The sequence below is a fragment of the Heterodontus francisci genome, chromosome 19 (genome assembly GCF_036365525.1).
Source record: "Heterodontus francisci isolate sHetFra1 chromosome 19, sHetFra1.hap1, whole genome shotgun sequence".
Taxonomy (NCBI): domain Eukaryota; kingdom Metazoa; phylum Chordata; class Chondrichthyes; order Heterodontiformes; family Heterodontidae; genus Heterodontus; species Heterodontus francisci.
Genome location: NC_090389.1, coordinates 77,221,975 through 77,234,967, shown reverse-complemented (window position 1 = coordinate 77,234,967; position 12,993 = coordinate 77,221,975). Strand labels below are relative to the sequence as shown.

Genomic DNA, 12,993 nt, shown 5'->3' with positions numbered 1-12,993 from the left:
TATTTTCTCATGGTAGTGAATTGAATTTTCAGTCTTCACTGCACCTCCCTGAATTTCTACTGAGTTCTAGCAAAGAAACACTCCTCAGTCACCTGGAGTTATTGACTCTCCCATGCAGAAATTAGCCTAGGTTTTAATTTAATCAAATTTGTTCACTTTTTTTTTATAAGTAACTGTTTTCTCTTCGCTGTTTCAAGAGCTTCCTTAGTGGGAATATTCCTGTAGTCCATAGTAACAGCTCAACGTCCCCGCCCAACCACCCACCAGATCTAACTCTGTGGATTCAAATCCTCATTTAAATATCAGTTATTGGAGTTAGCATATCTGCTGGTCTGGGAAATTAAGATCAGTGCAAGTGAGAAAGCCTCACAGCCTTTGACTTGTGAAAATTACCGGATGTGTGGTTATAATAATAACACTCGGGAGGGTGAATTGCCATCTAACCATCAAGGGTCCCAACCAGTGTATCTGTCCCCTTCACAGCAGTTCCCATTGCCTCTCAGAATCACACCTTCAAAGGAGGTCAGCATCTGCTACAAATATTATTTTTTTTTTAAGGAGGAATTTACAGACACACAAAACAGCTTTGTCAGTGGAGAGAGCACTGCTCAAATAAAAATGGGAAGGGAATCATTCAAAGCAGTAATAAGTGTTTATTTTCGTAGGGGAGTTGAAATCTGCTTAAAGTACTCAAAGGGATTATTTGAATTTACTGGAGCTAATGTTTCAAACAATGATTAATTATTGCGTTGATAACTGCTTTCACGCTGTGTCCTGACTCCCTTGCAATGCCATTTTAATCAGTTTTCTGGGATGGAAGCTGTTCTTTCGTGATCAGCACCAACTTGGCTTCCCTCCTACTCCCCCCATCTTTCCTCCCTCCCAACAACACCTTCCTGGGTCTCTTATTTCTCCCTGCGCTGATATTAAAGTTACTATGGTATCAGGCTTCTCCCTGTCTCGTATCTACAAACCCACAAAAAGCTGGATTTAATCACTATTGAGCTGTTTGCCTAACCACTCAACTGATGAGGGATTATGTTTTTCTTTGTCCTTTGTACCTCCATCCTGATGCAGATCTGAAGGCTCCTGTTTGTTTGTAATCGTCCGGCTTTGGTTACCATGGACCGCCTTCTACCCACCTGTCTCCTGGTTCTTTCCCTGTGGTGCTGCGATGCCAGGGGTCTTCAGCAGCAGAATGCCCCTCGAGTTTATCTGAGCTTTAAAGGTAAGTGATGGGCATGTTATTGTAAGGCAACATGCCAACGATTTAAAGTAAGGTAATTATTTCTCGACAAGCTCACTGGTGTCAGGAACTGGCACGCAGAGGGAGATGATCAAGCTGCAGTGGAGTCCTTTTCAAAGGCAGCAAATGGAGGTAATAAGTGGCACCCTGTCAAAGTATAGGATGCTCTACTCTTGAAGCTGTAGCTATGGTCTGTCAATGTTTTCAGTTGGAGCTAGATCATTTACAAAATGAACAACACATTTCATACTGTATCTGTGACACGGTGCATGGTCTTCCTGCTTATTTCTCGTGGTTAATTTTTTGGGATATGTTTCTGGACATTTCTTTCCAGAGGTTGTGTCATGATGGTCATGTTTCCAATGGTCATTCTCAGGTGTATATTTAGTAAGGTTTATTCCCAAGTAAAATCTGCCGCAGGTTATTTAATACAATGTATTCCAAGAGTTATATTCTGGGATATTTTCTAAGGGATGTATTCCATGAGTCTGTTCCCAGAGTTTATTTACTGGGGTTATATATTATATATACAGTGTATTCCCAGGTATCTGTTGCCCCATTGCCAGGGCACTGTGTGAACCGAGATCAGAACCTTGTGTCGGAACACCAAGGGTGTGGACTTCCAAGCAAACAATGCCAGGCTGGCATGCCAAGATGCTTTGCCACTATGCCCACACCCTTTCTAACACTTGTGTTGGTGACACAGAGAGAACTAAGCCGGCACAAAGGACTGAATTAAACTGTTCTCACCACTAAATGTTTAATTGGCAAACATTATTGTGTTTGTGTTTTGGTGCCAGTCAGTGTCTCCAGCCTCTGATTTTCAAGCGAGGTGAATTGCAGGATGGTAAATTTAGCATGTCAGGCCAGTGGGTTCCTGATGGTAATTACGTGCTGTCACCAGGTTGGCATTAAAGCATGTAAAATTACTTTATAACTGGTCTGGTCTCACAGATCAGGCTTCAACACTTAATGAACTTCAGGCATTTGTTACTTTGAAGCACAGTTAGCGGAGGTGGGTTTGGAGTGTCGTGTCTTTAGTATAGGGAACCAAAGTGTTGTTGGAGTGTCAAATCATTGTTTTGGGGCTGGAGCTGGAATGTTGTCTCTTTGTTGTGGAGGGAGTTGGTGCAATGTTTTACTATGGGGAGGGGGGAACGCAGGGTGTTAGAATGTTGTATTTCACTGCGGGAGTCCTGTTTTATCTCATTCTGGCCATCACAACTCTGTTTATTTTAAAGGATATTTGGTGGGGAATCAAGAGTTGTAACATGATGTGAGGTATTCATGAGGGTTGTGTGGTGGTTTTGTGTTCTCTATGCTGACCTGGGGAGGGGTGATTGAGAGAATGGGGCCCACGCTGAGAGGATACCACCATTTTGAAGACAAATGCATAATACCTTGTTTCTTCATTAAAGGTTACATATGTGCACTTAGTTGCTGAAAAGAACAGTGCAGCAAAAGTTTGTAACATGATGGATCTCTTTTGTCATCGTTATTAGTCTCAGAATCCAATCACAAGCCATAATAGCATTGAAAAAGAACTGCTTTATGTGGCTGTTCTCTCTTAATTATGTTGCCTTTTCTTGTCTATCCAATTTCTCAATTAGTAGAAGCCTTTGAGGTGAAAACACTTGCTGCTGGGCTGCATAATCTTTGGGTTTAATTACCTTTGTATATTTATATACATATATATATATGTTTAGTATATTTCATGGTATCTGGGTAATTGCAGTGTCACATTCAAGACTAGGGGAGTCACATGTGCAATCTCAGTCTCAACAACAATTCCACATGGGTGGTAACAAAAGCTTCCCCCAGTTTTCACCAAGTTACCTGAGGAAGAAAGGGAAAAGGCTGGGTGGAATCAAGTAGTTGGAAGGTACTTTCATATATGTCTTTAGGAATGAGGTTTGCGGTATCTATAAACCATGAGGATGTCCATCTGTATTACACTGCCAACTGTTTCCCCCCCCCCCACTGCCTCACCACCAATTCTCCCATTCCAGCTGAGGAGGTTGGCAAGAATGCGATTTGGGAATAACGGTTGAGAGAATTTGGCAGTAAAGGAAGAGCTATGGAAAAAAAGGGCTGGATTTTAAGAGCCCGTTGTTGGTGCCGGGGCTGCGCTCAAAAAAACGGCAGCACGCATGCGCAGGCCGCAGGCCAAAGAGCCGCTGTAATCTCCTGCGCGGCGGCTCATTTAAATAGCCGGGGCAGCCCACTCCACCCCACCCTCCCCGGCCAATGTAGAGGGGGTGGGCTGACCATCGGCAGCAATGGCGTCAGCTCCCTGTGCACAGGTGCTGGAGCCCTTTTTAAAAAGCAGCCAGCCCTGCTGGCAAATTTGAATTTTTAAAGTGAACCCCCCCACCGACAAAATTTCCAAAATAAAATTGTAATGCCCCTGTCCAACTCCCCAATAAAAATTACAGTAAGTTTTTGCCCTTCTCTGCACACACCCCCCCCAAAACACTTACCTTTGAATTCTAACCTCCCCCCCCCCCCCACCAAGACTGCACAAAGTTGAAAGTGGACCCCTTTCCACCATCCCCTGCACTGATGATGCTTATTTGACCCCATTCCCCCCACTCATGCAGTAAAAATCTTAGGTCCTACCCCCTCCTTACCAGTGTCATGCCTGCTTTCCCCAGACGGGGAATCGAAGGTGCGGGAATGCTGGCCGCCGCACCGAAGATCGCGGCGTTCCTGGAAGATTCAAGGTAAGTTGATTTAAATGTATTCATCTCATGAATTTAAATAATTAAATCCCGGTCCCATCGTCCAGCGGTGGGGGGCCGCCACAGAGTCTTGCCGACCCCAGGAGGATCAGACCAGGCCCTCCTGGCGTCGAGCTCTGTGGCGGGTCCCTACCCCCCCACTGCCTCCGCCACAGAGCCCGACATCGTGGATTTGGTAATGAGATTGTGCAATCCTAGTGGGACAGGCAAGTGGGAGCAGAGCAAAGCTGGAAGGGATGGATCAGGCTGAGGTTTGGCTTCTGCCTTTATTGCATTGAGTCATTAAATTACTGAGCATCATATGTTCATCTGATCAGCTTCACTGTGGTCGGAAGCCTGTGGTTTGGAGTGAAGCAATACGCTTACTTTAAAGTGGTGCAAAAAAAAATTCCCACTGTTAGGTTGAAGCACCTGCTGGTTGCCTGATGGAGCTTCTGCATAAACTGTGGTGATTTTGAAAATCCTGATTTTGCATTCCCCATGGAGAGTCTCTCTCTGGATTATTGGAGGAATTAATACCATTAAGACTGCCCATGGAGACTGGAGGGTTAAAAAGAAATAGCACATTCTAGCATGTTAGGAGGATTTTGAAACCAGTGGTTTTGTTTTTATTTTGGAGGGGAGGTAAGGGTTTTTCTGATAGTTGAATGATCCTATGACAAGGTTGTCATCCATTTCCTGGCAAAGTCATTCCATCATGTGAGTCATGCCCTTTGGTAACCTCAGCATGCTACCACAAACTCTCCATACGTAAAAAAGACTTTCATTTCTATAGCGCCTTTCACAACCTCTGGAGTCCCAAAACACTTTACAGCCAATGAAATACTTTTGAAGTATAGTCACTGTTGGAGCGTAGGTAACACGGCAGCCAATCTGTGCACAGCAAGCTCCCACAAACAGCAATGTAGTAATGAGCAGATCATCTGTATTTTTCAGTGTTGGTTGAGGAATAAGTATAGGCCAGGACTCTAGAGCTAACTTCCCTGCTAGGAGGAAGTGCCATGGGATCCTTTACGTCCATCTGAGAGGGCAGACGGAACCTGGGTTTAACGTCTCATCTGAAAGATGCCATCTCAGGCAATGCAGCACTCCCTCTGTAAGTGTCAGCATCACCTTGTCCGGAGGGTGACTAGGGATAGGCAATAAATGTCAGTCTTGGCAGCAATGCCCACATCCTAATGTGTCACCCTCATTGAGTTCTGGTGGCCAATCTTTCCCAGGAGAATATCCAGGCTGTAATGTTTTGCATTCATTTTGTACTGGTACAGATGATACTATCACACTGTGTAAGGGATAATTGTATAAATTCTGGAACTCACTGCTTGTGTTGGAAGCAGATTCAATAGTAACTTTCAAAAGAATTGCCTATATAGTTAAAAAGTGAAAATGTGCAGGGGTATGGGGAAAGAACAGGTGAATGGGCCTAATTGAATAGCTGTTTTAAGGAGTTGGCACAGGTCGAATGGGCTGAATGGCTTCCTTCTGTGCTCAATAATTCTATGAATCTGTGCTCCAATGGTGAACCGTCATCGGCCAAGCATGCAGCCTTGGATTTCGGATGAGGCTTTACGAGGGGAGCATTAATTTGTAAAATTACCCATAAGGTGTCCCCAAGTCATATGGAAATAGCGTAGCAGATCTTATGCGCCCTTTGACGTTTTTAACCATCCTTTTGTTATAAATCGTTGTTGGTTTCAGATTTAATGCCCACAACTCAGAACAATCCGATTTTAATCACCTCACCAATGGCGACTGACCTTTAGCTGCCTGGGCCCTAAGCTCTTGAATCCACCTCACTCTCCTCCTTTTGAAATTCTCCTTAAAACCTACCCCTTTGACCAAGCTTTTGGTCATCTGTTCAAATATTTCCTTATGTGGCTGTCTGCCAATTTTTATTCAGTAACACTCCTGTGAAGCACTACTACGTTAAAGGCACCAGATGTACACAAATGCTGCTGTTGTTTGCTGGAGGTTTTGCAGTTAGGATGAAGGAATGAGCAAAACCAGCCAGGCTCTCTCACTCCTTATTCCTGTCTGGTGGTCTCAGTTGGAAAGTGGGTGCATGTGGTCGTCAGTGGAGGGCAACGTTGGGCTCAGCTGAGATGGGAATACTCCCCATGGCTGTAATCTGCAGCTGGAATTCTCTGCCAAGGCTCACCCATAGAAGAGCGGGCACTCATCCAAGGAACTGATGGGTTGCTGGCACCTGTACTTCAAACAGCGTCAGCACCAGAAGGACGTTAAAGTATGAGAAAATTGAGAGGAGGTGGTGGGGTGGGAAATAAAGTAAAACTTTGACAGAAAGTACATCTTGATGCAGTTAACCAAAACATTGGCCTGTCAGGTACACTGCGGAGATTTCAAATGAGTAAACCGCTGACTCAAATACAAACTGTGCCCTTGGCACGTCTTCACTCCCATAAACTTGCCGTAGCTACACTGTGCATTCCTGCAGAATGATACACGCACACTCTCCCATATCTGTGATTCATGTGACAACATTCTCTGAATAATTGTCGACTGAGTCCACTTCTATTTCACTTGCCATTTAAAAATTTATTAAACGGCGCTTTGCCATGTGGACCTGAAGGGGTTAACTGTCAGCCGGCTATCGTTAGTGTTTGAAACCGAGCCTGTAGAGTTAAATACTTGAGGGGTGTGCACTCTAAGAATAGTCGTGTGCAACATGGCTGTTTGTTTGGTGACATGAGTCCCGGAGTTGCTGCAGCGACAATCCACATGGATCTATTTTTAACCAGAGGATTCTCCAGCTCTCCTCAATGGGAAGCCTGCCTATATCATTCAACCTGTCTGGACAAATATAACATGACCACCACCCCGACACCCACCCCCCACCCCCACCCCCATCCATCCCCCTCCCTGAACCAATAAGAAAAACATCCTTACGATGCTTTCCATTAAAGTATTATTAATGCACCCCCCCCATCCCCCCACCTCCCCGCCACCTCTGTCTATCTCAGTTGGCAAAGGATAAAAGGTCCCAGAATATTCCAACCTCCCCCTTGGCCAATTGGTGACAGATCTGTCGGATGTCATTGCTCTGCACTCTGGAATTCTTTCCCTAAATCCCTCCCTCCACCTTGCTTCATCAACAGCCTCCTCAAAACCTACATCTTGTTACAACTGTACAGGGCATTGGTGAGACCACATCTAGAGTACTGCATGTAGCTTTGTTCTCCTTATTTAAGGAGGGATATACTTGCATTGGAGGCAGATCAGAGAAGGTTCACGAGGTTCATTCCTGGGATGAAGGGGTTGTCTTATGAGGAAAGGTTGAGCAGTTTGGGCCTATACTCATCAGAGTTTAGAAGAATGAGAGGCTATCTTCTATGTTTCAATTAGATTCTGAGGGGGGTTGACAGGGCAGATACTGAGAGGATGTTTCCCCTCGTGAGGGAATCTAGAACTAGGAAACACAGCTTCAGAACCAGGGGTTTCCCATTTAAGACAGAGATGAGGAGGAATTTCTTCTCTCAGAGGGTCATTCATCTTTGGAATTCTCTTCCCCAGAGAGGAGTGGAGGCTGGGTCATTGAATATATTCAATGTTGAGTTAGACAGATTTTTGATCTGCAAGAGACTCAAGGGTTATGGGGGGCAGGCAGGAAAGCGGAGTTGAGGCCATGATTTGATCAGCCATGATCTCATTGAATGGCAGACGAGGCTCAAGGGGCCGAGAGGCCTACCCCTGCTCCTATTTCTTATGTTCTTATGTCTTCAGCTGTACCTTCTTTCAGCTGCTCTAACTCTTTCTCCAGTTCCTGCTTGGTTTCCCTTGCCCCACATAATCCTTTCAGCACTAAATATATAGTGTACCTTATTGTTGCATCAAGTTGGTGCATAAAATTATTATGCTAATAAGAGTGTCAGGATGTGTGGTTCCTCCCCTCATTCTGCTGTCTATTGCCCAAGGGTCCCTACCAGAATTGGCATCTGCCCACCTCTGAACTGGACTGTCCCTCTGCTCCATTTTGAAAGGTGCTGTCTAATTTATAAATGGGGTGCGGCATCAAGAAAATTCCTGATTGCAGTTCTTAAAGTTTTCAGTGGACTTAGTCATGGGAACTCCACCGCCTCCCCTACTTCATTTTTTGGGACTTGTTCAAAGCTGCCAAGCCTAATTCCAACAGGACAAGTTGCATCCACTCATCTCAACTGGTGAGTATTAGCAACAACACATCTTGCATTTATATAGTGCCTTTAAGGCAGTAAAACATCCCAAGGTGCTTCACAGGAGCGTTATCAGACAGAATTTGACGCTGAGCCACATAATGAGGTACAAGGATAAGTGACCAAATGCTCGGTCATAAATGTAGGTTTTACAAAGTGAGTTAAAAGAGAGAGAGAGAGGCAGAGAAGTTTGGGGTTGGAATTCCAGGGATTAGGGTCTAGGCAGCTGAAGGTACAGCCGCCAAAGGGCGAAGGAAATCAGAGGCTTGAACTGAACATCAATGAAGGACATCCCAATATTAGCAAGCAATTTGGAAGGCAAATGGCATGTTGGCCTTTATTGCAAGGGGATTGGAGAACAAGAATAAGGAAATATTGCTACAATTGTACAGGATTTTGATGAGACCACATCTGGAATACTGTGTGCAGTTTTGGCCTCCACATTTAAGAAAGGATATACTTGCATTGGAGGCAGTGCAGTGAAGGTTCACTAGATTAGTCCCCGGGATGAGGGTGTTGTCCTATGATGAGAGACTAAGTAAATTGGGACTATATTCTCTGGAGTTTAGAAGAATGAGAGGTGATCTCATTGAATCATATAAGATTCTAAAGGGGCTGGATAGGCTGGACACAGAGATTATTTCCGCTGGTCAGGGAATCTAGAACACGGGGGCACAGTCTTAGGATAAGGGGCCAATCATTTAGGACTCAGATGAGGAGAAATTACTTCACTCAAAGGGTTGTGAATCTTTGGAATTCTTTACCCCAAAGGGTTTTGGATGCTCCATCGTTGAATATATTTAAGGGTGGGATAGATAGATTTTTGGTCTGTCAGGGAATCAAGGGGTTTGGCGAGCGAGCAGGAAAGTGGAGTTGAATCCTAAGATCCGGCATGATCGTTTTGAATAGTGGAGCAGGCTCGATGGGCCATATGGTCTACTCCTGCTCTCATTTCTTGTGTGTTAAACAGAGAACTGCAGTTCACAGCTGTTCCAAGTCAGAAAAATCAGCTGATTTGCTGGCACTATATATTTTTAAAAAAACATGGTCCTGCCCTGAGAACTGACCTAAATGCCTGACAGGGGTCAGGAGGTGTGGTTACAATGATATTCACCGCTGGAGAGCAGGCAGAAAAAGGTGAAGGGGAGGGTGTGCCTACTTCTGCCGTGACCCGACTGACCCAGTTACCAAGAGCAGCTGTCGCTTCTGAAGGTCATCCTCCCAATTTAATTACCGGGGAATTGTTGGATGGTGAGGGAGGGGATTGGACAGAGCAGGAGAAAATAATGCAAAACAGTGGAGTCTGAAGGGAGTTTTTGAAAGTGAGCTATTTCTGGCTGTTCCAACAATTCATATTTATTGGTGAGTCTCTTCCATATCGTGAGTGGTGACCTAAACACCCCCCTGTAACTGGAAACAGCAAAGAGCTGGCAACCAGTGAAAACTGTGAGCAAGAGGAAGTTTGTTGTCAAGTGATTTTCCGTTACGATGAGTAACCTGCATTTCCTGACTATATCATCCATTCCATGAAAGGATGTGAAAGGATGCAGATCCTTCCTTCCAAAGGCCAGGCCTGAGATTTTTGATCAGGAAAGAGGAAACTGCAGCAAATTGATTCGGAAGATTAAAAATATACATTGTGTGGTATGTGGGGAGGGCGGAGAGGAGAGTATTAGTATGCTGTGTGACCAGGGGGATTTCCTTGTAAACTAGCCCCTCTGCATAAACAACTTTTAATTGGATGCACTTACAAAGCATGTTCAAGATGACATTGGACCCATTTGTGAGTGCCTGCTGAGGGCTTCTCTATAACTGGTGCACCAGACCCATCAGTAATGTTGTTGAAATATAATCCCAACTGAATTCCTCCTGAGTTGAGCACAGACATGTTGAGTAGTGTCTGATTCTGAAACACTTCTACAAGCTGTGTCTTAATGATATTTTTATTCAAAGTAATTTACACTCTTGCTTTATCTGTGAAGGCAGAATGAGGAGGATGGAATAAAGCTCTTGAGTATCTGAAAGCACCTCCAGTCATGTTTAAGTGTTGGAGTGCAGCTGGTTTTACCTATTTAGGTGCAGGAGATGCTGGGTTTATCTGCTGGGGTTCAGTCACTAGGTTTATCTGCTGGTGTTCGGTCACTGGGTTCATCCGCTGGGGTTCGGTCACTGAGTTCATCCGCTGGGGTTCGGTCACTGCTGGGTTTGTCTGCTGGGGTTCAGTCACTGAGTTTATCTGCTGGAGTTCCATCACTGGGTTTGTCTGCTGGTGTTCCGTCATTGGGTTTATCTGCTGTTGTTCAGTCACTGGGTTTGTCGGCTGGAGTTCAGTCACTGCTGGGTTTATCTGCTGGGGTTCGGTCACTGGGTTTATATGTTGGGGTTCAGTCACTGCTGGGATTGTCTGCTGGTGTTCAGTCTCTGGGTATATCTGCTGTGTTCAGTCACTGGGTTTATCTGCTGGAGTTCAGTCACTGGATTTATCTGCTGGGGTACAGTCACTGGATTTATATGTTGGGGTTCAGTCACTGCTGGGTTTGTCTGCTGGACTTCAGTCACTGGGTTTATCTGCTGGAGTTCAGTCACTGGGTATATCTAATGGAATTCAGTTACTGCTGGGTTTATCTGCTGGAGTTCCATCACTGGGTTTATCTGCTGGGGTTCAGTCACTGGGTTTGTCTGCTGGAGTTCAGTCACTACTGGGTTTGGCTGCGGGGGTGCAGTCACTGCTGGGTTTGTCTGCTGGAGTTCAGTCACTGCTGGGTTTGTCTGCTGGAGTTCAGTCACTGGGATTATCTGCTGGGGTTCAGTCACTGCTGGGTTTATCTGCTGTGTTCAGTCACTGGATTTATCTGCTGGAGTTCAGTCACTGGGACTATCTGCTGGGAATCAGTCACTGCTGGGTTTATCTCCTGGGCCTCAGGAGGTGATGAGTTTAACTGCTGGAGTTCTTGGTTATTGAGATTATCTGCATGGGTTCCAGAGCTGCTGGATTTATCTGATGGGGCTTCAGAGATGCTGCTTTATTTGCTGGAGTTCAGTAGTGCTGCATTTATCCGCTGGAGGTTCAGAAGATGCTCGAGTTCAGTACTGCTAGAGTTATCTGTCGTGGGTTCGGAAGCTGCTGGTGTTCAGTTCTGCTGGGTTTATCTGCCGTGGGTTCGGAAGCTGCTGGAGTTCAGTACTGCTAGATTTATCTGCCGTGGGTTCGGAAGCTGCTGGAGTTCAGTACTGCTGGATTTATCTGCTGGAAGTTGGGAAGCTGCTGGAGTTCGGTACTGCCGGGTTTATCCGCTGGGGGTTCAGAAGCTGCTGGATTTCAGTACTGCTGCCTTTATCCGCTGAGGCTTGAGAATGGCTGAGAGCTGCTAGGCTAAGTCGCTCAGGAGTCAATCACTTTCAGGAGCCGCTTGGTTTAGGAACTGCTTGGTAGACTGATAATACCTTGTTTACACCTCAGCTGCTAATTTGGTTTTGTCTCACACTTTCAGCTTGTTAGGAATTAAGATGTACGGTATAAATCCTGCAAACTCATTAACTATGCTCTCAATCCCCAGGAAAAAAAATTGCTTACCTCATTCTTCTGCTCTTAAAGGGGCATTTTTTGCCAAAATAAAAATCCCATGAGAAAACCCTGGCTGAATTGATGTGTGGTACATTAATGGGATCCCGGTGTTTAAAGTTTGGCTGCATATTCACCAAGGCAATCTTCTGCAATATGAAGTAAATAATATTCCTGGGATCTGAGCTTCCAATAACAAACAAATATAAAACTTCAACTTGGTTGTTACGACCCAGTGAGAAAGGGGTCTAGGGTTCCCTTTCAGCCTTCACCTGGTCTTAGCGTAACAGGGTTTAATTTTAAACGCATTGTGTTTTTAGCTCCTCCTTGGTGAATCGTTGTTCACCACTTTCCAATTATAAGGCAAAGAAACCAGCACAAACAGGTTTTCTTAGGTTTAAAGAAATGAAGGTTGAAATTTATTAAACTTAAACTCTAATTCGGTTAACACCTACAGATACACAACGCACCCACGCTAGCATGTATATGCAATACACACATGCAATTAGAGATAGAAAAGAGCAGAAGAAATAAAATGGAAAAAGTTTGAGGCAATATCTGAAGAGTTTTTGTTACTGCTCTTCGAGCTCACTGTAGAGTCCTTGATTGTAGGTAGATCTTGCTTTTCGTTGGGGCCCAGTATTCTTCTTAAACCGTTAACTCTGCTTCTCTCTCCACAGATGCTGCCAGATCTGCTGAGTATTTCCAGCGTTTCTTGTTTTTATTTTAGATTTCCAGCATCTGCAGTATTTTGCTTTTATTCTTCTTAAACCTTGTTCGCTGTCGGAGACTTTTCTCTCTTAGGGTTCATGTGTCTTCAGGGAATTCAGAGGCTTGTGAGAAAGAGATGGGAGCAGATAGGAGAGGTCTTCTCAGTCAAAGATCAAACAGTCTTTCTGAGTTCAAACTCTCTGGGGCTAGTCCAAAAGAGCCTGGAACAGCCAGTTAACCATGTGACCAGCTGGTCTTACCAGTCCTGGATTGTATCACCTTAGTGGCCTCTGGAATGCTCCTCTTACACACAATACTTGGTGATCAAGGTCCATTGTGGTTTGAATGTGTCAGGGAATGGTCCTTTGTCCTTCCAATCACCGTCTGTTAATATACAAATGTATTTTCCAGCCACGGCTGATCTGTTTAACAAGTCATTCCCTCGCTCCAGCAACAGTTTAAAATCAATGTCCATGACAAAATTAATGTGCCTCATTCTCGGCAGGCAGGCAGGGTCCTAGCATGACACGGTGAAACATCTCA

General features: G+C 44.8%; 1 protein-coding gene across 2 annotated transcripts in view; it reads left to right on the top strand.

Annotated features, from left to right (window-relative positions):
- The window catches only part of sema3fb (sema domain, immunoglobulin domain (Ig), short basic domain, secreted, (semaphorin) 3Fb), a 212,583-nt gene that overhangs the window by 14,935 nt on the left and 184,655 nt on the right, over positions 1-12,993 (top strand). For both annotated transcript variants that reach the window (XM_068052040.1, XM_068052039.1), the window contains exon 2: positions 1,078-1,228. In XM_068052040.1, the coding sequence (XP_067908141.1) occupies positions 1,123-1,228 (106 nt within the window). In that variant the 5' untranslated portion in view covers positions 1,078-1,122. The remainder of the gene's footprint in view (positions 1-1,077; positions 1,229-12,993) is intronic.